This window comes from Danio rerio, chromosome 20, assembly GCF_052040795.2.
Source record: "Danio rerio strain M-AB ecotype USA chromosome 20, GRCz13ab, whole genome shotgun sequence".
NCBI classification, from domain to species: domain Eukaryota; kingdom Metazoa; phylum Chordata; class Actinopteri; order Cypriniformes; family Danionidae; genus Danio; species Danio rerio.
In genome coordinates this window covers 39861978-39888892 of record NC_141040.1, presented here as the reverse complement: position 1 = coordinate 39888892, position 26915 = coordinate 39861978, and the positions used below count along the sequence as shown (strand labels likewise).

The 26915-nt window shown below is 34.2% G+C and overlaps 2 protein-coding genes and 1 long non-coding RNA gene across 6 annotated transcripts in view; 2 read left to right on the top strand and 1 right to left on the bottom strand.

Annotated features, from left to right (window-relative positions):
- adgrf3b (adhesion G protein-coupled receptor F3b) overlaps window positions 1–26915 on the top strand; it is a 671400-nt gene that overhangs the window by 452404 nt on the left and 192081 nt on the right. The gene's annotated exons all lie outside the window — the stretch shown is intronic.
- The window catches only part of adgrf6 (adhesion G protein-coupled receptor F6), a 180486-nt gene that overhangs the window by 6092 nt on the left and 147479 nt on the right, over window positions 1–26915 (top strand). Inside the window, exons 8-32 of the mRNA XM_087298452.1 lie at window positions 88–141; window positions 3319–3462; window positions 6712–6870; window positions 6982–7128; window positions 7663–7758; window positions 8339–8488; window positions 9176–9334; window positions 9541–9687; window positions 9889–9933; window positions 10175–10318; window positions 11417–11575; window positions 11935–12237; window positions 15658–15758; window positions 15880–15947; window positions 16046–16182; window positions 16303–16491; window positions 17014–17211; window positions 17970–18122; window positions 19112–19287; window positions 19374–19544; window positions 19816–21177; window positions 21658–21699; window positions 22354–22413; window positions 22543–22594; window positions 22731–23376. Coding sequence (XP_087154578.1) covers window positions 88–141; window positions 3319–3462; window positions 6712–6870; window positions 6982–7128; window positions 7663–7758; window positions 8339–8488; window positions 9176–9334; window positions 9541–9687; window positions 9889–9933; window positions 10175–10318; window positions 11417–11575; window positions 11935–12237; window positions 15658–15758; window positions 15880–15947; window positions 16046–16182; window positions 16303–16491; window positions 17014–17211; window positions 17970–18122; window positions 19112–19287; window positions 19374–19544; window positions 19816–21177; window positions 21658–21699; window positions 22354–22413; window positions 22543–22594; window positions 22731–22816 — 4502 coding nt within the window. The 3' untranslated portion in view covers window positions 22817–23376. Of the gene's footprint in view, window positions 1–87; window positions 142–3318; window positions 3463–6711; window positions 6871–6981; window positions 7129–7662; window positions 7759–8338; window positions 8489–9175; window positions 9335–9540; window positions 9688–9888; window positions 9934–10174; window positions 10319–11416; window positions 11576–11934; window positions 12238–15657; window positions 15759–15879; window positions 15948–16045; window positions 16183–16302; window positions 16492–17013; window positions 17212–17969; window positions 18123–19111; window positions 19288–19373; window positions 19545–19815; window positions 21178–21657; window positions 21700–22353; window positions 22414–22542; window positions 22595–22730 lie in introns of the transcript that reaches the window.
- The window catches only part of LOC141379381 (uncharacterized), a 100234-nt gene that overhangs the window by 70343 nt on the left and 2976 nt on the right, over window positions 1–26915 (bottom strand). For 3 of the 4 annotated variants that reach the window (XR_015518823.1, XR_015518820.1, XR_015518821.1), the window contains exon 3: window positions 19732–21193. The exons of the other annotated variant lie outside the window; for it this stretch is intronic. This is a non-coding gene — a long non-coding RNA (uncharacterized LOC141379381). Of the gene's footprint in view, window positions 1–19731; window positions 21194–26915 lie in introns of those variants that run through there. 4 annotated transcript variants of the gene reach the window in all.

Genomic DNA, 26915 nt, shown 5'->3' with positions numbered 1-26915 from the left:
TTTTTACTTTGTTGATTAAACAAAATTGAATGAATTTATATGTATGCGGGGATTTTAAACCAAGTCATGTCGGTGTTCCTCTAACAGCTCCATCAACAACAACACCTACACCATCATCGCCAACACAATCAACAACAGCAGGTATTTCCAGTAAAACATTTTGAAATTGTGATTAAGTAAAGATTAGATTACTATTTTTTGAAGCAATTAATGTTTCATATGCATGTTTTTAATTCAGTAGAACACTGCGTGATATTTGACATGTTATGAACCCTACACAATCTTAACTTTTCGTAACAATTTGTAACTTTTTTAATATAATGGCAAATACTTATAAATTTGTATGATCTTATTCATGCAGTTTAGTATAATTTGCCAATTTCCCAAATGAGGGGTGGGTTTAAGGAATTTTACTTTTTCATACAAATAAAATAAAATCAAATTGTACACACGTTTCTGACAATACTGATGTTTACATATTTTTTTGGATGTATATTTTGCACTTTACAAGTTTGAAGAAGTTGTGGTGGGTTATTCATGATGTGGTTGGTTTCATTTAAAGGTGTTTTTTGGCACTACTTGTTTAGTCTGTCTGCATCAATGCATTCAGTGTAAGCTGCAAGATTAATCATTAAAAGGTTGGGATCTCACGTAATATAAATTATAAATGATGGTGATTTGCATATGTTTATTAATCCTTCATATCTCTGCATTCAAATCTGAAAAGCAAAAATCAAGAAAGAGATTGAGTGTTTAGTCTTTTGAGTTAGTTATAAAGTTACAAACAGTAAAATAAAAGTTTATGGTAAAGACAGAAATCATGTATGTAACCAATAGGTTAGCAAAATATGCCACTGAATAATTCTTCAAAAATAACCCGTCTAACAGTGAAACATTTAATTTATCAATTAATGACTGTATCCTTTATTGAAAATGAGACAAAAAATTAACATTAATTGTACAAATTAAAATTTTTAGATTTATACATTTAGCATTATCAGAAACAGTAGTAACAGTGCATTTTTTATTGAATATTTGACAGTTTATTTGTATTTAGCTGATTATTTCTTCATGCTATTTTTAATAAAATTACAGGTTCCAAGTTCTGCTTGTTTGGTAAAAGGAAAAGTGTCTTGCCATACTGTTTTGTAATAAATTGAAAGCAAATTATATTTTTTCCTCCCCTTTATGGCTGGTCCGAAAAATTGTCCAATCTGTGACAAAAAAAAACAAACATAATGATCACGAACTGTGAGTTCTGTGATCAGTTACACCACTAATATATATTAGTGAATTATTAGCCCCCCGTTTAATTTTTTCACTAATTTCTGTTTAACGGAGAGAAGATTTTTACAACACATTTCTAATCAAAATAGTTTTAATAACTCATCTCTAATAACTGATTTATTTTATCTTTGCCACGATACCTGTAAATAATATTTTACTAGAGATTTTCCAAGACACTTCTATACAGCTTTAAGTGACATTTAAAGGCTTAACTTGGTTATTTAGGTTAACTAGAGAGATTAGGGTAATTAGGCAAATTATTTTACAACAGTGGTTTGTTCTGAAGACAGTCTAAAAAAATGGCCTTAGAGGGGCTAGTAAGTTTGACCTTAAAATGGTTAACAAAATATTAAAAGCTGCTTTTATTCTAGCCGAAATAAAACAAACAAGACTTTGTCCAGAAGAAAAAAATATTACAGACATACTGTGAAAATTTCCTTGCTCTGTTAAACATCATTCGAGAAATGGAGGGCTGATAATTCTGACTTCAACTGTGTATGTATGTATAGGTGGGGTGAAGGGATGGTCGAAGTGAAGAGCAGGAAAAGTTGCATGCGAACTAAAGAGGGAGAGCGGGTTTGAAGATGGTTGCACATTGGGTTCAGTGCTAAGGGGCGGTTCAAAGCTGGGGGGTGGGGGGTGACACAACAAAACGGGAGATGACCGGGAGATGGGTCTGAAATACGGGAGTGTTGGCAGGTATGGACATGGTATGGAGTATTTTTATAGTTCTGTTAAATAAAAGCCTACACAAAAAACCTGGAAAGGGTTTCACTAATTTGGTTAAAAAAAAAAAAAGTTTCATGGCAAGGTTGACATTAGAATGGAATTGCTCATTATGCTTTTTTTTTTCTTTTTTTTTTGGATATATTTGGATTACAAACTCCTATATTGCATTGGCAGTCAATTAATCAATCAATCAATTAATTAAACTTTATTTAAATAGCACCTTATTTCAACCAGGAGGACGCATAAAGTGCTTTACACTTTACACAAGATGGTAATGACAGCTCTCTGGTCAGGTATATATCTGCGCAAAAATATCCAAGTGAAAGTCATCATAGCCTGCGTAGAACAGACCCAGCTCCCAACCCAACTTTGAGAATAAATTAACGGCAATACTTTATTTATGGGGTGATAAGTAATATATAGTAATTTATTTATGGGGTGATATAGTCTCGTGTTAACGCAGCATGATAATGCCGATAATGCCCCACCACTAGCTTTAAGTTTAGCTGTAAACAGTGCCACATCTGTGATGATGCAAAGTTCTTTAGGGAGGACATTCCACAGTTTTGGACCTGCCACTGCAAGCAATCACACCATTGTTCATAACTGGATCTGGGGACCTCCAGCAACAACTGACCTGCTGATCGTAGAGCCCTGTTCGGTTTATAAACCTTTAAAATCTCACATAAATATGAAAGTCTTTAGTCTGATGGAGCCAACAACATTAGTTGAAAATCAATTCTGAATTTAACAGGGAGCCGGTGAAGAGAGTAAAGGACAGGGGTGATGTGCTCAAGTTTGCAACTATTGGTCAGCATGCAAGCAGCAGCATTTTGCACCAGTTGCACCACTAACCCTAACCCTAATCAATAAAGTAAGGTTTGGTTAATTCCAACATAAAGTGCATTGCAATAGTCCAGACAAGAGCTGATAAAAGCATGAATGGCTTTCTCTAGATCACACTGAATCAAAAATGGCTTGACTTTGGCAAGAAGGGGAAGCTGGTAAAAGCTTGCCTTGATCACTGAATTTATCTGTTTATCAAATTTTAAACTACTGTCCATATTCACTATATGTTTAATTGCATAGCTAAGGTGTGGGGATGTAAACAGAGAAGCAAGAGAAGCAATATTTCAGTTTCTCTGTATGTCTGCACATATGGTGTCATTGGTTAATAACAAAGAAAACAGTAAAACCTCGATGATGATAATAGTTTATAGACAATTTGCATTTATGGTGTTTTGGAGATGTTTTTTTTTTTTACCATTGTAAGCATAATTATATTTCTTTTTGTTCCTGCAGGGCCACTTTTTGTGTATGAGAGTGAAATTGATATCAGTTTATTTGATATTTCCTCGGCGAACAGATTAGAGAGTCTCATCACATCATATCAACCACCTTATTCTTTGGGCAGCATGAATATCCTTGAACTCAACATTACTACTGGTAAGAGCAAACAGCAAACAGAGAATGTTCTTCTAATGTTCCAATATGGTTCCTTTCAGTTGATTTTTTTGGGAAACAATATAGGAAGTTTCTAGGAGATTCTTTTGTAATGCAAAGATATGCATTGCAAGAACATTGCAGAAAAAATTGCTTCTTAGAAACATCCAAGAAACTGTTTATATAGAAATTTACTAGAAATTTAAACTAGCATGTTATTTTAAGGTTTTATTTTTGTTACCATGTCTGAAATATATGTAACTAACTATATAAACCTAATAAGCTACTTAAATGTATCTACTTCAACATTAGGTAATTTAGTGAAATTAAAATGTAATATATATTATTATACTGTATATAATTATATATATATATATATATATATATATATATATATATATATATATATATATATATATATATATATATATATATATATATATATATATATATATATATATATAATTTTATATTTTACATATATTTTACATAAAAAAAAATTTACATTTATTTTATATATAAAATATATATTTTATGTTATATATGTTATTTTAAGTTATATATATACAACTTTTTGTAACTCTGTGGTCTGTAACTGGCTGCATAAACATATTTACTGTTAAGACCAAAACCTGAATAATAAGATTAAGACAACAAGACATGTCAGATTCCAATGACCGTATCACATTCTGTCAACTGAGATCATAGATGCTCCACTGCCTCTAATACAGTATCCTATACAATTCAGTGCTAATTAAGGTAAAAACCATAAATAAATAAAGATGGCATCTGAAAGTTGCGCTTTGTGTTCATTTTTTTAGAATATGTATAAGTGTTTGACCAACATTATCAACTGTTGAAGTCATTTGTTGCTAGATTTGTAGAAATTAAATAGTCGCCAAGTTGTCACTATCAGATGCAGTCTTATAGAAACTCACATGATGAACTTGTCAGACTAGTTTAAGCAGATGCATGTAGAATAGCTTAACTGCGTCATCTTGGGACTCAACGTGACGTCTGTCTTTGTTAATTAAAAACAGTTTGGAGTAACTTTTGGTTTTCACTTTCTGGGAAGCGCAAATCTAAATTGTTGGATAGTTGCCTAAAACCTAGTTGTCTCAAGCAAGAAAACTGATCTCACTTTATAATAGGTGCCCTTAACTACCATGTACTTGCATAAAAATAAATAAATAAATAATAAAAAATACAATGTACAGTTATGGTCAATAGTGTAATTACAAATGTAACAACAGAAATTAATTACTAATGTAAATACATGCAGTATTTAAATCAATCATAAGTACAGTGTAAAAATATGCATTTTTCACAGTAAGTTCATTAATTTCATTAATTTAAGGCCACCTAATATAAAGTTGGACCAGAACACTTTTATATAGGGGGAACAACACACTAGGAAAAGAAACAAAGCATAGGATGAAAAAGAACTTAAAGGGGTGCTCCAGAGTGTATTTTTTAAGGCTTGGTTGTGTTTATAAGATGCAAAGCAATGTGTGCTCATGCTTCAATTGTAGAAAATCAAGTAATTTTTTCATATATCTTACTTTGATTATATAGAGCTACTCGGATAACAAGAAAAAAACTGTCATATTTCCTAGTTCCTCCAAAATTCCTGTCCTTAAGAGGCTTTGAATGGTCAGCTGACATAATCTGCTATGATTTGCAGATTGGCTCCATGTCACCAGGAAAAGCGTCACACCTTTAATAGCATGCACTGTGCCGCTGCTCTATAAATTCAGTCAGTCAGTTTAGCTGCTAGCCGTATCAGTTTGAGTAAGACAGAAAATGAAGAGGACACAGTTGAACCTCACACCTGCTCTCTAAAATAAAATCTGACAGGTGTCTTTCACGTATATTCGGATGAAGCATTCAAGTAATATGAAACCTTCACATATCTTTTGCGAGTTTGTTATTTGAGATGTAGAGCACAGGGAAAGCGTCCACATAGAGAGACACTGCAGCGCTGGTGAAGATTGTGGGTGTTTAAAGCGGTTTGACTTATAAATATGAATTTATAGCTAAATTGTTAACTGTGCCAAACAGCTTTTCCTGTTATTTGTTGTACATCCTTGTTTGAGTCCATGCTACAACATACTGTTAACGCTGGTCACTATGGATAATAGATCAATTTTCTCAAATTAAAATACTTACAGGTTGTGACTTACAATTGGGCATGAGATGATAAGTTTTCAAGGTATACCGCAGTTTTGAAGTCAAGGTTTAAAAAACTGCAAAATTTTCTGCTATACCTTTTCTTAGGTATGTGTTCGATTTTTTTTTTATTATGTTTTTTAACGACAAAAGTATCTCCAGCAGAAAATATCTCCAAAGATATTGTTTTAAATAAATTTAATCTGTGTTTTTGAAACAAATGAAAACAGCAGAAGTCAAAAATTCATTTTAATAATTTAGCCTGACATGTTTACAGCTCCAAAATATTTAACATGTTTCTTAAATGAAATATATTGTTCAAAGGGGTAAAAAGTTTTTTATTTTTTACCCAAACACTTGAAAAGAATATATTTTAAAGCAGTAATCAAAATACTGTGAAATCGTGATACTCTTATCCCAGGTATAATAACATCAGAATCTTATACTGTCCCATGCCTACTTACAATCCACAGCTTCGTCTGTTTTGGTTGGAGCTGCTCCTTCTTTGAGGAGTTTTTAGCTGAATCCAGCACTGAACTGGGAGAGATTCTGAAAGCTTTCCTTTGTCAAATGATAGCTCTATATGTTTTTTTAATTCTCTGGAACATGATTAAAATAAATTGTAAGCGCTTCTCTCTTTGTGTCGTGTCCATTGGAATATATATATATATATATATATATATATATATATATATATATATATATATATATATATATATATATATATATATATATACACTGTCCATTAAAAAAATTCCCAAAATTTACAAATATATATAAGCTAAGCTTAGCTAACTCTGTAAAAACCAGTGTCTCCCTTTTCAGTGAACTTCAAGTATATTACATTCAGAGATGTTGTTTATGTTCATACAGCTACATTACACATCAACTAAAGTATCAAATTTGATATCGTAGTGGACCACTGCTTTAATTTATATTTTTACATTTTTTATTTTTTAAATATTTTTTATTTTAATTTTTGATGTATTGATTTTGCTTTATAATAATTATTTTTTATAATAATTTGAATGTACAGTTTAATAAAAAATGTTTAAACTTAATCTTACATCATTCTTTTTACAGTGTGTGGATTGAATGGAACTGAATATGATTGTCAGTGTGCGGCGAATCATGTTTGGTCCAGTAACAACTGCACGACCTATCAGGCGTGTGATAATATTGTAGGAGGCACTTGTGGATGCATTCGGGCTCTTCCTTCAGCGGGGCCGCTTTGCCAGAGAGGTGATTTTTGGAATTTGTATGCTAAACATTTTTGGGTATTGACATTGTAATTCTTTGAATAGTTTTAAATGGCCAGGTCTTTTTGAAAAAAAATTGCTGTTCCCTATTCAGATATAAATGAATGTCAGCCGAGTCCATCTGTCTGTGGTCCGAATTCCTCCTGCACCAATGAAATAGGAAGTTACAGTTGCGCATGTTTGAATGGATTCACTCCAACAATTTTCAATCTGTCAGTCAGCATGAATAACACATGTAGAGGTATGTATTATTTGTTTATATGATTTGGCAGCACAGTGGTGGAGTGGGTAGCACAATCACCTCATAGCAAGAAGGTTGCTGGTTCGAGTCAGTTGGCGATTTTTTTGCGGTTTGCCTGTTCTCCCCGTGTTTGCGTGGGTTTCCTCCAGGTGCTCCGGTTTCCCCCACAAATCCAAAAATGTTATATGGGTGAATTGGGTAAGCTAAATTGTCCGTAGTGTGTGTGTGTGTGTGTGTGTGTGAATGAGTGTGTATGGGTGTTTCCCAGTGATTGGTTGCAGCTGGAAGGGCATCCACTGTGTAAAACATATGGTATAAGTTGGTGGTTCATTCCGCTGTGGCGACCCCAGATTAATAAAGGGACTAAGCCAAAAAGAAAATGAATGAATGATAGGATACTTTATTTTTAGCTTCAAAATTTCATTTTTGTCAATTTGTCTGAATTATTATTAAGAATTTAAAAGGTTTTTAAAATATATAGCTACAAGAGGGTATGGAATTTTATTTTTTGTCATGCCACTTTTCTTTCATCAGAATCACTAACATCACCAACAACAACACCCGCAACAACACCAACATCAACACTCACAACAACACCAACAACAAGACCATTATCATCGTCAACAACAGGTATGCCCAGTAAAACAAAATCTGACACGTCACAACAACTGTATGTAGAGTGAAAATTCATTTTTTAAATTCTTTTCTTTAGAGCATTTCTTGTTTTTTAATGCTAATTAAAAGGAATCCCAGCAAACAATTTTGGTTTAATAGATGTCTAATAGACGTACGACAGCTTGGCTAAAACAATGCTAAAACAATCACTAGGCTGTCAGTGAAAATCTAATAGACATCTAAGAGTAGCCCAAAACTAGACTAGTTGTCAAATAGACAGATTAGATAGACTTTATATGTGTAGTCATTAATTTTTGTTTATTTGATGACTAGTCTAGTTTTGGTCTAGTCTTAGACGTCCATTAGATTTTCACTAACAGCCCAAATTTAGCCTTGTTTTAGCCAAGACGACTATGTTTGGACGTCTGTTAGACATCTATTAGACAACTTTTAAAAACGAAAAAGCTTGCTGGGATATTACATACAGCAGTTTTATGTTTTAGTATTATATTATAATTCATAATTTCATAGATTTAGCAGATGAAAGATTTAAAGATTGTGCTTCTCAAATGTTTTTCTGTTCAATTTCTTCCAGTGCCACTTTTTGTGTATGACAGTGAAATTGAAATAGACTTGTTTTTCGACTACCCGACAAGCAGCATACGTGATCTCTTCACAAGAGTCAATAACTTCCTGCCTTACACTCTGAACAACGTAAATCTCCTTTCTGTTGACATGACGACTGGTAAGAACAAGGGACTATAGGAATGTTTCCATATGATTCATGTTTATGCTTTGAGACATTCTAGGAAGCTTTATTTCTTTTTGCAATATAAACCTATCCTATCAAGAACATTGCAAAAAAGTGTTGTTTTGTAACAACATACAGAAAACTTTCGAGGAAGGTTTCATGCTGGATGGTTTGAGTTTTTATTTGTTTAACTATAGCTAGTGAAAATAAGATTTTTACTGATTTAAAGTAGGTGGCTTTTGGAGCTTACTGTTCCTACCACAAGTGTTATAGATAAATTGCACCATCTTGTGACAACATGACAGGCATGACATTAATGAAAATACTGTAGTCTTGAATATCTTTCATTGTGAATAACTTTCAATTTTCATTGCTGACTAAGAATCTGAAGTCTTTATTTAATAAAAAAAAAAAAACATATTACTCATAGAAACAACAAAATGGCATAAGAAACAAAGCGATGGAAGAGAAGGATCTTAAAATAGAGGCTCAAATGTAACATAGTTAGCCAAATAATAATGTTGTAAAGATAATAGTGTTATACTGTTGCTATTTTCTACATTGAAATTGATTAGAGGAATATTTCAAATGCAATTATATTTTTATTTTTATAAAAAATATATTTACATTTTTATTTTAACCATTTATGTATTACTGTACTGTCATGCCATTCTGTTACAGTGTGTGATTTGAATGGAACAGACTTTGATTGCAAGTGTGAAGTGGCTCATGTTTGGCCCAGTAACACCTGCAAGGCCTATCAGGTGTGTGATAATATTGTAGGAGGCACTTGTGGATGCATTCAGGCTCTGCCTTCAAATGGAACACTTTGCCAACAAGGTGATTTATTGAATTTGCGTGTTTGTGTGATGTTATTATATTATATTATATTATATTATATTATATTATATTATATTATATTATATTATATTATATTATATTATATTATATTATATTAATAATTGTTTATTATTTTATATTGTTATGAAATGTTATACATTTTTAATTCTATTATTCTTATTTTTAATATCTTTCTCACTTTCCAGATATAAACGAGTGTCAGCAGACTCCATCTGTCTGTGGTCCAAATTCCACCTGCACCAATGTAATAGGAAGTTACAATTGCTTATGTTTGCCCGGATTCATCCCAGCAAACCCAAACCTATTAGCCAGCATCAATAACACGTGTATAGGTATGTTAGGTATTTAGATTTGTGTAACTCATTAGCTTAAATAAATAGATAAAATAAATTACAAATAAATAATTTGTCATGTATCGATTTGAACATTCCTATTGTGATTTGTCAGTGTCATTGACAAGATAAAAAAAGTTTACTTTAGGCATAAGAAATTAAAATTATAATTTTCAAACCAAGTTTTTTTTTTCCTGACAGCAACAGCTCCATTAACACCAACTCCATCAACTCCAACAACAAAAGGTATGCCCAGTAAAACAACAAACAGGACACATGTATGTGATGAGGATATGGAATATAAGTTCATTCATTCATTTATCATGTATTATTCTTTTTTAGAATTAATTGTTCCTAATGCTGTTTCAAATAACATTGAAACATGTTAATTTAATAAATGAGATGCTATGGAGTTCTGTTGTACATTCAAGATTACTGTTTTAATATAGTAAGGTTCTCAGACGTTCTTCTGTTTGTTTTCCTTCAGCACCAGTTTTTGTGTATGAAAGTGACATTGAAATAGATTTGTTTAGCGATTACCCGATGAGCAGCTTAAGGAATCTCCTCACAGGAATCCCACTGCCTTACACTCTGAGCATCATAAATCTCTTATCTGTTAACATAACGACAGGTAAGAGCAAACACAACACAGAACATTCTTTAACATCCCCACATGGTTCCTTTTTTTTATTTATTTATTTATTTATTTATTTATTTATTTATTAAAACAACTAACCTTTCTACAATTATTGGTTTAAATAATTTTTATAATTAGAAACATTTACGAACATTCAGTGGTAAATAAAACATAAAACTTACATTTTAACAATTCGATGTTCGAAAAAACTGAAGAAGAAAAAAACAACAGTCGTAAAATGATAACAAAACAAAAATTAAACATAATCTTCCCCAACCAACCACCCCCCAACCTTACAACAACTATGCAGGGAGGTATGCAACACAGGTACATTTTGAAAAACATGCTTTTACATTTTTGTGAAAAATGAACTTAACATAAACTTGACAATTGTTTCTAGGAAAAATGAATGCTATGGGGCAGTACGACACCAACGAATGTTGTTCCTTTCAACACTAATATTATTTACCGTAACATAACATCAATGAATAAATGGTTGTGTTTATGCAGTTCCAAATAAATACCACAACACAATGTACCAGTGTCTTTTAATGGCAACCAAATAGGAATGCAAATAGTAGCTCACTTTGTATGGGGTTGTACTTTCGGTGCAGAGTGCACCGGTGAAGTACGGTTCTACAAAAGAGATATAGAGCGCTGTAAAATCAAAGTAAAATTGTTGCAGTGCACTTTTTCTTACTTTTGCTTCTGAAAACTGTATTGATTGGGGTCAGGTCAGTGGCTTGCTGTGATCTGAATAAACAAGCACTGCCTTCTTGTGGACGTGTACAAGAAGGACACGTATCTGAACCACGAAACAAAACATAACCCGAGTAACGTTTAACTAATTCCAGGGTGTCAGCGGGGTCTTAAAGAGTCTTAAATTTCAAACTCTATGTTCTATATTTTAGGACTTAAAGAGTCTTAAATTCGCTGAAAAATATTGTGTTGTGGGTCTTAAATCACTTTAAAAAATGTTTAAATGCGCATCTTGGTGTTTGCAAATCTTAAATTTTTATTTATATATATTTTATTTATATGTATATTGTAACCATTAATGTATTACTGTACTGTCATGCCATTCTGTTACAGTGTGTGATTTGAATGGAACAGGCTTTGATTGCAAATGTGAGGCGAATCATGTTTGGCCCAGTAGCACCTGCACGACCTATCAGGTGTGTGATAGCATTGTAGGAGGCACTTGTGGATGCATTCAAACTCTCCCTTCAAACGGGTCACTTTGCCAGCAAGGTAATTCATAGAATGTAAACATTTTTGTGATGATGTTGACACAACTGGTAAAACAAATTTATACAACAAAGTATAAAGAAAGATTTCATCTGCAACAATAAAATAGGAAGTTATAGTTGCTCATGTTTGAATGGATTCACTCAGGCAAATTCAAATCTCTTAGTCAGCAGTAATGACACATGTACAGGTATGTTCTGTATTTAGTAAATTATTACATCAGATACTTTTTTTATAGAGCATTAAATGCTGATTTGTCAGCCTTTTAACCTGAATACATAGTTTAAATGTAGAATCTTGCAACCAAGCCATGTTATTTTTCTTCACATGTACCACCACTTTAACATCATCAACAAAATAAGTGTCAACAGCACCAACAACAACACCACAACCATCACCACAACCAACACCCCAACCAACACCCCAACCAACACCCCAACCAACACCCCAAACAACACCCCAAACAACAACACCACCACAGCCAACGCCAACAACACCACAGCCAACAACAACAACAACAACAACAACAACAACAACACCAGAGCCAACAACAGCAACAACAACAACACCACAGCCAACAACAACAACAACAACACAGCCAACAACAACGACAACAACAACAACAACGACAACAACGACAACAACGACCACAGTTGCAACAAAAGGTATAAACCAATAATATCCAAGCTATATCTGAGAATCTAATGCTGATGATGAAGAATAATATTAGCTATTTGTGTTGCTTAAACCTTTCATGATTCAATGCATGCCTAAGAATGTTCACAGGTGTTTTATTAGAGACAATGCCTTTTTATATGACACCGAGGGGCTCTATTTTGACAATCCATGTGCAAAGTCACAGGGCGCAAAAGCAATAAGGGTGTGTGGGAATCCACTTTTGCTATTTTAATGATGGTTTGCGCCATGGCGCATGGTCTAAAAGGGTTAAGCTTATTTTCTTAATAAGTTATAGGTGTGTTTTGAGAATAAACCAATCAGAGTCTCATGTCCCATTGCCTTTAAGAGTCGGTTGCATCGCTCCATAATGCATTAGCTATTTACATGACGGATTTCGTAAGTGTAAAAACTGAGCGTTTCACTATCAAGAAAACAGTTAAACAGAGCATCTGCAGCGCCAGAATGATAGATGAGCCTCCTCATCATTTACTTTCACTCTCGTGGATAGGGAAACGTGTTGTATGCACAGACGTCAATTAGCCTTTAAATAATTAATTTCCTTTAAGCGCAAAGATTAGTTTCAAAACTATTTCTAACTATTTCTAGAAAATATGTTTTGTAATATTTTAATCCTTTATATTTATTTCCTACATATATCCTTATCATATATATATATAATTAATATTTTAGTTCTTTTTCATATGTAAAGATATTTTTGTAATGCTGTACATCCTATCCGTATTAAGCAATGTGTGAGCAAGGCGCACAACTAACACGCTCTGCGCTGGACTTTAGACTGGCTTTGTTCTGGTCTATTGCACATCTATTATAGTTTCTCAAAATAACAACGCTCCAGCAATGTGCCTCAACATGCCTTCTTTTATAGACCAAATGCCTATGGGCGCACATATGAGTGCAAATGCATTTGCTATTTAAACAGTGTGGCGCAAAACGTCAAAACGACTCTTGCACCGATCTGAAACTAACAAACAACAATTGTGTTGCGTCTTGCACCGCATGTATGATAGGGCCCCAAGTCTGTTAATTAACATGGGTTGTAAAGATAAACAGACCCAATAATTGACACAGTAAATTGTTACTTTTTCCATAGAGAAGCCAAGTGTAGATCCATAAACATTTTAACCCTGTAACTGTCACACCAGTTTTGAAATTCACACTTGAAAATTCAAGTTGATATATTATACATAGTTTGTCCAGACAAGTTTAAGTTTTGAAAAAAACAATTTTTTTTTGAGAGATATACAAAAAACAAGGGCTGGGCGATAAAATCGTTATCAAAATTTACTGACCGAACAGCATTGACAATATCGCTAAAAAAGATTTGGTATGTAGTTTTAGTATGAAGTGAGCGCGATGTGGCTGCTAAGCGCGTGCCTTGGAAGCAGTGAAAACAAGCTAATCGTGTCAGTTTGCCATTTCCAATGGAGGCACGCGACTTGCACCATAGAGATTTACACCTACACTATTTTTGTCTATTGGAGGGAATGCATCAATAGAGCTGCCATTTTAGTACAGGATAGAGCTCCTTTGAAATGTATGTGGGCCCAAGGTGCAGTGCAGCACTGGCCATTCAGAGCCAAATATATATACACATATATCTATGATCCGAGTTTTCCTGGTGGCCAGTATGCAAATTTTTTTTTTTTTATTACGAAAATTATAATTTAAGACCATAATAACAGTAAGAGCATTTGTTTGCGTGCATGGAAATGTATTATCCTCCCTACTTGTTACATTTGATCTAATTCAATTGTGAATGAATCCTCGTTGTGAGCGTCTTGTTCACTTAGCCGACAATAATACATCACTGCTGTATCTTGTTGTCATATTTCATTTACATTGTTTGCTGATTTTATTCAACAAAACTAGCATAAGCCCAGTATTTAGTGCTAGTTGGTGCTACTTTGTCTTGTCAGAGCAGTAAGAGATTGTTACATAATTAATACTTGTTTAGCACGAAAGTTTGTAACATACAAAAATGTAAAAAGCGTAATCCTACCTATGAAATATTGTGCATCTATGCTCTGTTTTCTTAGTTTGCTTGTTACTACACCCATACACAGCGCAAAGGTCCAGCATCTTTATATTGGTTTTAGTCTTGACTAGCCCGGTTTAATGACATTGTTCTGGGAGCACTGTAAAAATGTGGTGGCACTATTGACACATGCTCTAGGTTTGTATGCGAAATCTAATCTATATATCTTTGGACTATGCATATTTTAACTATGTAATTGAAAACATCTAAACTTTTCTGAATGCCACGTGTGCACTGCGATTCACGCAAGTAGAACTAACCAATCTGCTTCACACTTTGTGTAGAATATACACATTTCAGTAATAACAGCAGATTAATTACTTCAAACACAGTGCATCACATCCTCTGAAAAAAAAACACTTGATGGTCGATTAGTTACGAGAGACGATATAGGAGCGTGAGCAAAATCCATTGTAAACAGTCAAGGAATCTATACGGCACCCTTGTCACTTCAATTCAATTCACCTTTATTTGTATAGCGCTTTTACAATGTAAACTGTGTCAAAGCAGCTTCACATAGAAGATCATAGTAAATTGAAATGGTGTCAGTTCAGTTTTCAGAGTTTAAGTTCAGTTCAGTTTAGCTAAGTTCAGTGTGGTTTAAAAATCACTAATGAGAGTCCAAACACTGAAGAGCAGTCTACCGATGTGCAGCTCTACAGATCCCGCGGCGGGGAAAAAACTTCACCAATTGGAGAAAGTGAAGAATTAACAAACCTCAAGAGAAACCAGGCTCAGTTGGGCATGACTATATCTCCTCTGGCCAAACGTCTTATGCAGAGTTGCAGTCTTGCGCCAGAGGACATAATAACAACACATGCAAAAATTAGTGATGTATAGTAGCAGTGAGAAGATTGTAAATTAAAAAAAAAGGATGTAAGGATGTTGCCAGAGTGGCTTGGTTTCTTTTCTTGTGCATCCCACCCACTAGCTCCCCATCTGAAAGATTTTTTTAGCATAGGGGTAATGTAGTCATTCAACTTTTTGTAATGTTGCAGTGTGTTTGAACAACGATGGTTAGTTGCTTACTTGAAAGCTCATATTTGTTTATCATAATTTGTGTTGTTGACAGAGTTTGAATTTACTGTATCATTATTATTGACTCTTAAAGTTTGATTTAATTGTTCAGTATTTATGGTTTATCATTGCACACACTTTGTAACATTTTATTAACAAGTTTAAGAGTCTCTTTAACACTTGTTTATTTGATCAGATATTTTATTTTAATATTTTTGTTTTTGACTATTAAATCTATCCATCCTATGAGTATATTTTGTGATTAATATTAATATTGAGAACTGCTGCAGAAATATATTTGGATACAATGCACATTAAAAATACTGTTTTACAGTTATTACAATGTCATTAAAAATGGATCAGACTTTTGACACAAATCTTGCTGACTCTACGACCCAGACTTTCAAAGATTTATCGGGAAAGCTTGAATCATCTGTAAGTATTCCATACTTGTTTTATTTCTTATTTATTTCTTATATATTTGTTCTTTTTTTGTGAAAAATAGTTCTGAAAAAATAATATGGTAATATATATAATATATATTTTCTTTTTACAGATTGACTCAAGTTATTCTTCTAATTTAAAAGGCTACGTTAGTAAGTCTGTGAAGGTTAATGCCTATAGGTATGATTTACCTTTACCATTTTCCTATTTTTCCAAGCATTGTTTCCTATTTACTTTCTATCAAATATAGTGTCTTGTGTTTTGTGTTTCCTCCACAGGCCTGGTAGTGTATTTGCAGACTACACAATAAGTGCAACATCTAGTAACCTTGATTTTTCATCAGCAAACGCAGCTCTTTCCAGCTCACTACAGGCACAAGGAATAATTTTAGCTGCAGATGCTTTTGCTCAAAGTGGTAAGGATATTTCCTGCCTAATTTTAAACCCCTCACATGTCTTGAATGCATCCTGTTTATTATGTTATATGGGTTTAGTTTGTTGTAAGATGAAGTGAACTTTATGTTTTTTATGTTCAGATCAAAAAGACTTCATAACGGGTCAAGTTTATCCTCAGCAAAAGCTGGAGCTAATATGTACACAGCCGGACTTTGCACAAGGACAAATAACATGGAAAGTGAATAACAAAGATCCTGACAAAAATCAGTACTCACTTTCAAGCGACAACCGCACTCTCACAGCGAACAGTGTTACTGAAAGTAACAGTGGTGAGTGATATGACTTTTATCTTGGTCTTATTTTTCACATTTTACATGGCACTAATTGAAAGCATAGTACTCACTATAAAAAGTGATTAGTTGACTTTACTAAAATTAAATAATCCTAACCCAAAAGTTTTGTAAGTAAAAGTACTGTGCAAACTCATAAAAATTAAGTCAGCTTAACAGTCCAATGTTACAATAGGTGTGCTCACCTTTTTTTGTAAAGTGACTAATGACTTTTACAGTGGTGTAAAACTGTGCCAAAGTTTGAATTTTGTGTCACTATATTGATCTACACCTGCATATTTCGATACAATGTGGTGTGAATGTACAATACGAAGTAAAAATGGCATAGCTGATAAAATCATTCCAAAAGTACTTAAACATAATGGACTAATGAAAAATCATTCACTCATTTATAAAATATTAGAGCAATAAAAAGTATAGTTCTTCCATCCTAAGAAACATATTTCAATAAAGGAAGAATAAAGTATAATAATTTTGTATTTTTTTTTTGTGCTTCTGCAGGTCAATATTCATGCATCACACAAAGGACCACAATACCTTACATTCAGTGGCAAAACATTGCTGTTAAACAACTTCCCAATATCAATGTGGGTAATAATTACCGTGTTGTTCAATGTCCTGGGAGCAGCGTCTTGAAATGTTCTGTTGATGCTGGCTACAGTATTGAGTGGGTCCAGGGTGAAACAGTACAAGTTTCAGGTTGTTCATTCAAGTCATTGTTTTTCAAAATTTAGAAAGGGTTAATTCACCCAAAAATGATTTAGTCAATTATTCTCTCTTCACTTGTTCCAAACATGATTAAGTTTCTTACTTCTGTCAAAGAGCATAGAATCACCAAAAGGCGACACTCTAGTGTGATTTGGGAAACAGCTACTAGAGGGCGCGGCGGCCATTTTGGAATGAAAACTCCAATAGAACAACAGCATATTATAAGTCAGTAAAACAGACTATTAAAAGTTCTGATGATTGTGATAGTAAGTGTTGTATTGTCGTCTTTCAGGTTGTATCTTAGCTTTAATGCGCTTTTTAAATAAATAAATAAAAAACAAAGCAGCTGCTCGCCATCGCGACAGCAATAAGATTTAATGGACAGCTGATCGATTTCACTCCAAAATGGCGGATCTCAGTACTGTTGCTGGGTGCTGCTGTTGCAATGGAACATTCTATTGAGTGTCGCCTCTTGGTCATTCTATGCTCTTTGCTTCTGTTGAACACAAAGAAGGATCTTTTAAATAATGCTGTAAACTGGTGGACAGTTTGATGGACAGTTGCTGCCAGTGTCCAATATTCTACCAAATATTTTCTTTTGAGTTCAACATAGGAGAAAACTCATTAAGGTAACCACTTGGTGAGAGTGCATTTCATTTCTGGGTGACCTATAAACCTTCATGTTTTGAATTATCATTTGAAAATCGATCATGTTTTTTAGTATTTTTTATTTATTTATTTTTTTACAGAATCTGCAGCAGACGGTATCACATTAAACTACGCAAGTCAAATTGGAAATTGTACGCAGGAGCAAACCTTTACATGTCGTCTTAAGGGTCTACCAGCACTACTCATATACGGTTATAGCCAGAGCAGTGTCATAGTGAAGAATACTGATCAACGTAAGTCTTCATTTTTTTACCCTTTACAGCATTAAATAGCTTTTTACTCTTGTGCAGTTACTATTCATCTAGACCCCATGCAAATATTCAATTTGAGTTATTGGTGTATTTTTTATTTAAAATATTTATAAGGAGTTGCCATCCTTGGATCGTTTTGTTTTTATTCTTAACCAGCGTGGTAACTTCTTTGAAGCTATACAGTAATTAGGGGTGGACTTAACCAATAAGTGAGGTAAGAAGCCACGTAGGACCCGGGGGAATTATCATATGTTGTAAAATTATCATATGTTGTAAAATCTGACTCCTTTTCAGCCCTGGACACACTACTTACACTGTTTATAAAATGGCGTAGAATAGTGCATAAGTATGCGATTTGGGACGCAGCTAAAGGAAAGCTAGGTTGCTGTCGAGAGTGATGTTAGTGAGCCCAGCAGGGCTCAACCTGCAGTCTGTGTCGGTCCTAATGCCCCAGTATAGTGAAGGGGACTTCATGCTGCTCAGTGAGCACTGTATTTTGGATATGACATAAAACGGAGATCCCGACTCTCTGTGGTCTTTAAAAACTGTTTAACCCCAGCGTCCTGGCCAAATTTGCCCACTTGCCTTTTGGCCTCCTAACCATCCCCATGTCATAATTGGCTTCTTCTCTCCACCAACCAGCTGATGTGTGGTGCACATTCTGGTGCAATATGGCTGCAGTCGCATCACCTAAGTGGATGCTACACATTGGAGGAGGAGGAGGAGATTCCCCTTAAAAATGTATTTTGAGTGTCCAGAAAACCACTATATAAATTTAGGGAATCATTATTGTTATTATTGTATATTAATGCACATTTTGGCCAGATTTGTTTTTCAAATGATGAAGCACACCTTCTGGTTTTGATTGCTTTAATTCATTTTTTAATTTGGCCATAGTTGCTATTTCTGTCTCTTCTGTGCAATGCACATTTTTGTTTCTGTCTGAACATGATTATCAAATACTCTTCCAGAATATGACTGTCAAAATGAAGAACTTGGACTTGGAAATCAAAATGAACAGAGGAATGGAATCTGTCCAACTGGCACAAAAGGCATCATAACTTATGAATGTGATTCAAAGGCCTGGAGACCAATAAAAGAAAACTGTATACTTGGGGTTATCAGTGATTTACTTATTCAAATTCCGGTAATCAGTTGATCATGTATTTACAATCATATATCCACTTGGCTCCATATTATTTCAACATTTATATTTTGCACTTTGTCATTTAGGTATTGCAAGTGGGACAGATTCCAAGTTTCCTGTCTAACCTCAGTTTTGCCACAGAGCAGAATAATATTAATATAACTCAGTCTGCTGCTACTGTCAAAGCAATTGTGGATATACTTTCACAAATTGCTAATCTGGCACAAACAGCACTCATCGGTCCGCCAGTGATGAACGTATGTATATTCACTTTTGATTCTACAATTAAATCTGTAGATTTTTTTATGCTTTATGTATTGAAGTGAGTTTTTATTTAGATATCTAATTAAGATATGCTAGAGCTGATTTAGTGGGCATAGTGGTGTTGTGCAAAGTTACTCTCACTACCATCATGAATTAAACTGATTCATATAGCATATATTATCATACCCTATTTTATTAGTCTTATAACAGTATCCAAATGACTTCATAAACTTATTTTCCATCTATTTATCCTTCTCATACCAGAGTTTCCTAAAAACATTGGACATCATTGTGTCAACTAATAGCACTGAGACATGGAACACTCTGAACAACGACAACACCACAGAAAACACCAACATTAAACTTCTGAAAGCCACTGAAACTATAAGTGACCGTCTCATAGATCAGTTTACGGTCAATCTAACATCCATTCAGCTGAGCAGAACTACAGTAAATAGCTCATTGAGTGTAACATCAACACTGTCAAACTCAACAACTGAGATTGTGATACCACAGGTTTTTGGGCCGACTACAGCAACGATCATAATCTTCACAACTCTTGACAATATCCTTCCAACGCGTAATATTTCTAATAATAACAGCAGTGACATATCAGATCAGCGTATCAATGGAGATGTGGTTGTTGTTAAAGTTGATAAAACAGTTAACAACATATCTTTTGCGTTTGACATTACTAATCAGTCTTTGGGAAATCCTCAGTGTGTCTTTTGGAACTTTAACCTCAGCGCATGGGATTCCACTGGATGTGAAGTAAAGCAAGTAGGAAATGACTCTGGCATAATTACATGTGAATGCAACCACACAACCTCTTTTTCAATTCTAATGTCACCTTTTATCCTTGACAGTTTAATCTTAGCCTATATAACTTACATTGGCGTAACAATTTCGATGATCAGCTTGGTTTTATGCCTTATAATTGAAGCTATCGTTTGGAGATCAGTGACATCAGCCAGAGGTGTTACAGTTGTAAGCTCCTACATGCGACATATCTCCTTAGTCAACATTGCCCTCTCTCTGCTCATCGCAAACGTCTGTTTTATCATTGGAGCTGCAATCTCAGACCTAGAAAAGCCAACCCCCGTGGGTCGCTGCAGTCCAGTGGTTTTCTTCATACACTTTTTTTACCTCGCTGTTTTCTTCTGGATGTTAATTTCAGGAATGCTTCTCTTATACATGACAGTCATGGTATTTGGCCAAATGTCAAGGATCAAAATGATAGCCATTTCCTTCCCCGTCGGTTATGGCGCACCTTTGCTCATAGCATCCATTACTGTTGCATCAACAGCTGGACCTCAGAATTATGTTTCCAAACAAGCATGCTGGCTGAACTGGAATGAATCCAGGGCTCTGCTGGCATTTGTGATTCCAGCTCTCACTATTGTAGCCATAAACCTTGTGGTTTTGGTTGTGGTTCTGTACAAAATGTTAGGTACTGGAGTTGGTGCCGCAACTCAACCAAGTGAGAAAAATACCTTTTTTGTCGTTGTCCGATGTGTGGCCTTTTTGACTCCTCTTTTTGGTCTAACATGGGGATTTGGAATTGGAACCATGCTGTCAAGTGCATTAGGCGTCCATGTGTTGTTTACACTCCTCAATGCATTCCAGGTATCATTATCTGTCTCTATAAAAAACATTTTTGTAGCAAGCTTAGAATTTGTGTAATGTATAGATTGTGCGCCAGATTTCACAAACTGCTTGTGTTAATGCAAACCACTGTTGGCAATCAAAACGACTCAGCAATTACTGAAGACACATAGTGAAACAGTGCTGAAAACATATGGACATGGCACTTTTGATTTACTAAAGTTTGTGATAGTCATTTTAACTTAAAAAGCATGTTAAAGCTTATTCTGAACCTGAATTCTAGTAAATGGCATGCACTTTATAATGGTCGGCTCTGCTTCTTGTTACCTACTGTAATCTACTCAGGTTTATGCACTATTAGACATTATGAAAATGCATTGCACTCTAATTTGGCTTGTTTTGTAAATCTGGCCCTGAATGTCAATTTTCTGAATTTAAAATTGTGCAATCAATTCAAAATGGCAACAAATAACCATGTTTATGTACATTTTCCTTTAATAGGGATTCTTTATTTTGCTGTTTGGAACCATTTTAGACGCCAAGGTATGGGTTTACATCTTTTACTTTGTAAAGAGCTTTACTAAAGCCATTTACCTTTGTGATTTTGCATTTAAAGCAAAGATCTGCTATCATATGCTTTACATTAAGCCACACATTACAAAAAAAACAAACAGCAGCACAAACAATAAACAGCACATCCCCCTGCAGGGCTTATTTACACAAATTTATGATATATTTTCCTGCTTTTTACAAGGCTCCCACCAAACATGTGAACATACAATACTGAATATTGAACATTTTTATCATTATTATGATAAGGAAGTGGTGGAAGTGGTGTTAGTGAGGCCAGCAGGGGGCGCTTAACCTGTAGTCTGTGTGAGTCCTAATGCCCCAGTAAAAGTGAAGGGGACACTACACTGTCAGTGGGCGCCGTCTTTCGGGTGAGAGGTTAAACCGAGGTCCTGACTCTCTGTGGTCATTAAAAATCCTAGTACACTGGTGGTGATGTAGAGAGATTCACTGTCATGATTGTGAAGCGCTTTGGGTGTATGGCCATACACAATAAATGCGCTATATAAATACACATTACATTACATTACATAAGATAAATAACCACTTACATTTGGCCTAGCAGTAATAAAGACACCGCAACAAGAGCATGGCCATTTTTATAATAATGCCAATCTTTGATTGCAGGTTCGAGAGGCATTACGAGGAAAACTGCAAATAGATAAACTCACTTCCCGAATTACCCAGGTAAATTCCATTCTGTAACGACACACATGCTTATCTGAAAGACTTTAATTATTAATATTAAACCAATGCTTAAAGGTTTTACACTGACTTTTACAATGATGCTGATTTTGATTGATTATCTCCTTACAGAGCACCAGTGGAGGAGCATCATCTTCAGCTGGACAAAGGGGACCACGGAGGAGTAAGATAACATAAATCCAACAAGATATTTTCTAGAACATGAATCATTAATATAGTTTTGCATTTGGCTAAATTAATTAATGTGAAGACATTAGACAGTGTGAATTTCTGTGAATAACGTGTGTAATTATTTGCAGATGTCTACAATGTGTCGGATCCCAACAATACCTCGAGATTTACTTCAGAGGGCGTGAGCGGCTCATATTCAGCTGTAGACACCTAAAGGACATCAGTTTCTGTTACTGTTTTTTTTTGTTACAGTTTCTGTTACTGTTTTGTGTGATGATTAGTCTGAAAATAAGCTCACAGTATGATTTGTTCTTTAATATATTTTGAGTTCTGTGATTAAGGACTGCAAATTATACTTTTTTGTGCTAAAAATGCAAGTGCTCTTCTAAAAATCGCTTAGATGTAAGCTCTTCTCCAACTCTAAAAGCTTCTAAAATAGTGCTCAGCACAGAGCATAATATGTAACGGCAATGGCACTACCGGCATTTATTAAGAATGCAGCACTTCTAGGGCTGTGCAATATGACAATATATTTAATAAGCATGGGACGATGACCCTTTTTAAGGTATATGTAAGGTTTTTTTTTTTTTTTTACTTTTTTTTATCTCCAGCAGAAGAGATATCCAAAGATGTCATTTAAATTAGAAAGAAGCTTTTGAAGCTAATGTAGACAGCAGAAGTAAATGATTGATTTGAATTATTTAGCTTGACATGTTTACTGTTCCAAAATATTTTAAATGTTTCTTAAAATAAAATATATTGTCTTAAAAGGGGAAAAAGTTATTGTGTTTTACCCTAGACATTTAAACATATATATATATATATATATATATATATATATATATATATATATATATATATATATATATATATATATATATATATATATATATATATATATTTTAAATGTAGCAGTAATCAGATCATAGCAGTAATCACAATACCATAAAACCGTGATATTTTTATAGGTTACCATCAGAATCTTATACCGGCCCACAACATATAATCGTAAGGACATTATAAAAAGTCTATGGTTTCATATTTTGCTCTATAGTTTATACATTGTAATGAAATATACAGTGTTTACTATAATACTTTTTGACAACTTAATGTATATTAGCACAATATCACACACTATTACAGGAATGTAGACAGAAACTGCAAGAAAGCTGCAATCTTGAAAGAATTATTTTTACATTTTGTATTTTATTTAGCAAAATGTTATGTTGGGCCCGTAATCATTCGTTTTTGAAAACTGTTTTATATTGAATTAATATTTATTTTATATTTTTACATTCTTTATCAAACATTTGCTCCAAAGTTGAGAAATATGATCAAAATTAATGATCATTTAATCTATATCTAGCATAAAATTTAAAATGTAAATGTAAAAAAAAGGTCAATGTATATAAACTAATGAATAATTGAATTTAAAGAAAATGTACTATTTCTCTATGTATATTATTTATCAATGGAGCTGCAATTTTACACAAAATTTCAGAAATAATGCTTCATTGGACAGAGGCCTTTTGTTTTCTTTAAATCAGAATTATTTTCCCGTTGGCTACATCTTGGTTTTCTTCTTTGTTATAATCAATTTCAAATGCTACTGTGAAACTGTCAATTATTGAATGCTTTTGCATTTCCTTAAAGGCGCAATATGTAGTTTTCACCACTAGAGGGTGTTCACATCAAATGAAGGCTGTGTGTGGTATCATGGGAGTTGTGGTCTTCATTAAGTTCCACAGGACTGCTGCTAAAATCATGTTCATGGATGAGCTAAAGTATTTAATATTTATTCTCATGGTGAAACAGAGAGTTGAAGTTTGACAGAACAGAACAGAGGCAAAATGAGACTCAAGCAACTGCTGTTGAGAGATGAGCATGATCTGGCGTGAAAGCAGCTGAGCTTTTATTATGCCAAAGTCAACCTGTTAATTGCACTCCAATAAAATTCTAAATACATCATTTTTGGTGTTTTCCTATTTCATATAAAAACAAACAAGAAATTGAGAGTGTGAGATGTCATTAACACAGAATCACAGGACACAGTCCTTATCAGTAATTAAAAATGCTTATTTCTTTGGATAGTATGATTCTTCAAAACATTTGGTATAATATAAGTACATAAGTCAACAAAATACATAAGACTATTCAAGTGACTTTTGGATATTTTAATGATGAAAAAACATATTGTGCCTTTAAGTAAGTTTTTTATTTTTTCTGTGTTTCCTGTTTACTGTTTTTTTTTTTGTTGTTTTTTTTCTATTGCTGGATCAATTAAATTGTCCGGTCGAAAACAAACAATTTAAGCACTTGTATACATTTGACATGCCTTTTTCTGCAACGATTGCTTTCCAATAAGCAATGACGTCATTTATACGATATATAATTTTGACATAATTGATATAATGTATCATTTTGAATGACATGATTACTTTTTATTATTACCATGTTTCAATTTGAAAAAAGTTTTTTGGTGCATCTTTTAGGCCTTTAGGCCTGCATGTATTTGTGCTGCCATCTGTAATCAAACTCTTATAATCTCACTGGTCTCGAGTCTCATTGAAGAACAAAAGGAGAAGGGACTACAGAGGAAGACGAGAAAGGACCAGGCCTGGATAGTTTATGTTTGTCATACTTTCTGTTCCCCCTATGAGTTGGCCAGTTGTTTATGTATATTTTCATTATTAAAATTATTTAAAGTTATTCAGTTCTCCGCCTCCTCCTTCTCGATGGCCAGAGAGCCGTCAATCCTAGCTACAGCTGCATTAAAGACTCTTACATTGTGTTCTAAACATGACTGGTTTTGCTTGGCTTAACCTAAACAACTAAGGTGTTGAGTTGTCCTAAGACAGAAATTGAAGATGTTATTTTACAACAGACAGTTGTCAAGGACCACAAATGTATATGTGTACTTGAGTGGATCGCAGCCTCAGACATCAAGCCAAGGACCATCTACGGACCTGTGGCTAAACAACTGATGCATATGGAACACTTTCTGTAAATGCTTTAGCAGATCCTCAAATTGTTCTCTGATTGGTTTAAATAATCAAGAATTCCAGGAGTTAAGTGTGGAGCAATCTTATAAAAACAAGTCTGATCAGATAAAAAAGCTGCGATGTTTACTTAGTCTGCATCTATGCAAGCGCTTGTGATTTCTTTTACATTTTACTGACAGATCTTTAAGGATATTGATAAGTGGTCATTGTAAACTTTAACAAACATTGATAAATGCAATCAGTTGAGTGCTATTATTATGGGAACTTTTCCACACCCCTAAACATGAAGCAGCACAAAACGAAAAGTGATTGGTGGGTAACCTGTCAGGCAAATGGTCTTTGACCATTCAAAGTGGCCAAAGTTCCCGAAGTCTGGCTACACGAGAATAATGTGGACTTAACTAGGAATCCATTTCTAGAGCTTCGCGATAAAATAAATTCAGTGACTCATTCAATCATTTTCTTTTCAGCTAAGTCACTTTTTTTAATCTGGGGTCGCCACAGGGGAATGAACAGACAACGTATCCAGCACATGTTTTATGCAGCATGCCCTTCCAGTTGCAACCCATCATTGGGAAACATCCAGACACACTCATTTACAGACATACACTACGGACAATTTAGCCTACCCAATTTACCTACTGTATAGCGCATGTGTTTGGACTGGAAACCAGAGCACCCGAAGAAAATCCATGCAAACAGAAAGAATATTTCAACTCCACACAGAAATGCCAACTGACCCAGCCGAGGTTCGAACCAGCCATCTTCTTGCTGTGAGGTGAACCCACTGTGCTACCGTGACGCAAGTTCAGTGATTACAACTTTTAAATAGCTTGTACTGTTTTCTAATGCAGATGCAACCACAAACAACCCTTTATTCATTGGTTTTCTTTTTGGCTTAGTCCATTTATTAATCTGGGGTCGTCACAGCGGAATGATCCACCAACTTATACAGCATATGTTTTACACAGCGGCCCTTCTGGCCCTTCCAGCCAGAAAACATCCATAAACACTCATTCACACACACACTCATACACTATGTTAAATTTTAGCATTCCCAATTCACCTATATCTCATGTCTTTAGACTGTGGGGGGAACCGGAGCACCTGGAGATTGCAAATTTTTTTCGCATAATATCACAAATACGCTGTTTTGTGTTTACACTCAAATTATCTAGCTTGCTCACAAATGTTCTCGCTAGTACTGAAATTTACGCTGCTTTGAGAGTGCGTGAGAAAAATTGCAAGAGAGCAGCATTAGGAAGCTTGAGATAAAACAACATGCCTTTTGTGTGATCTTTTTAATTCTGC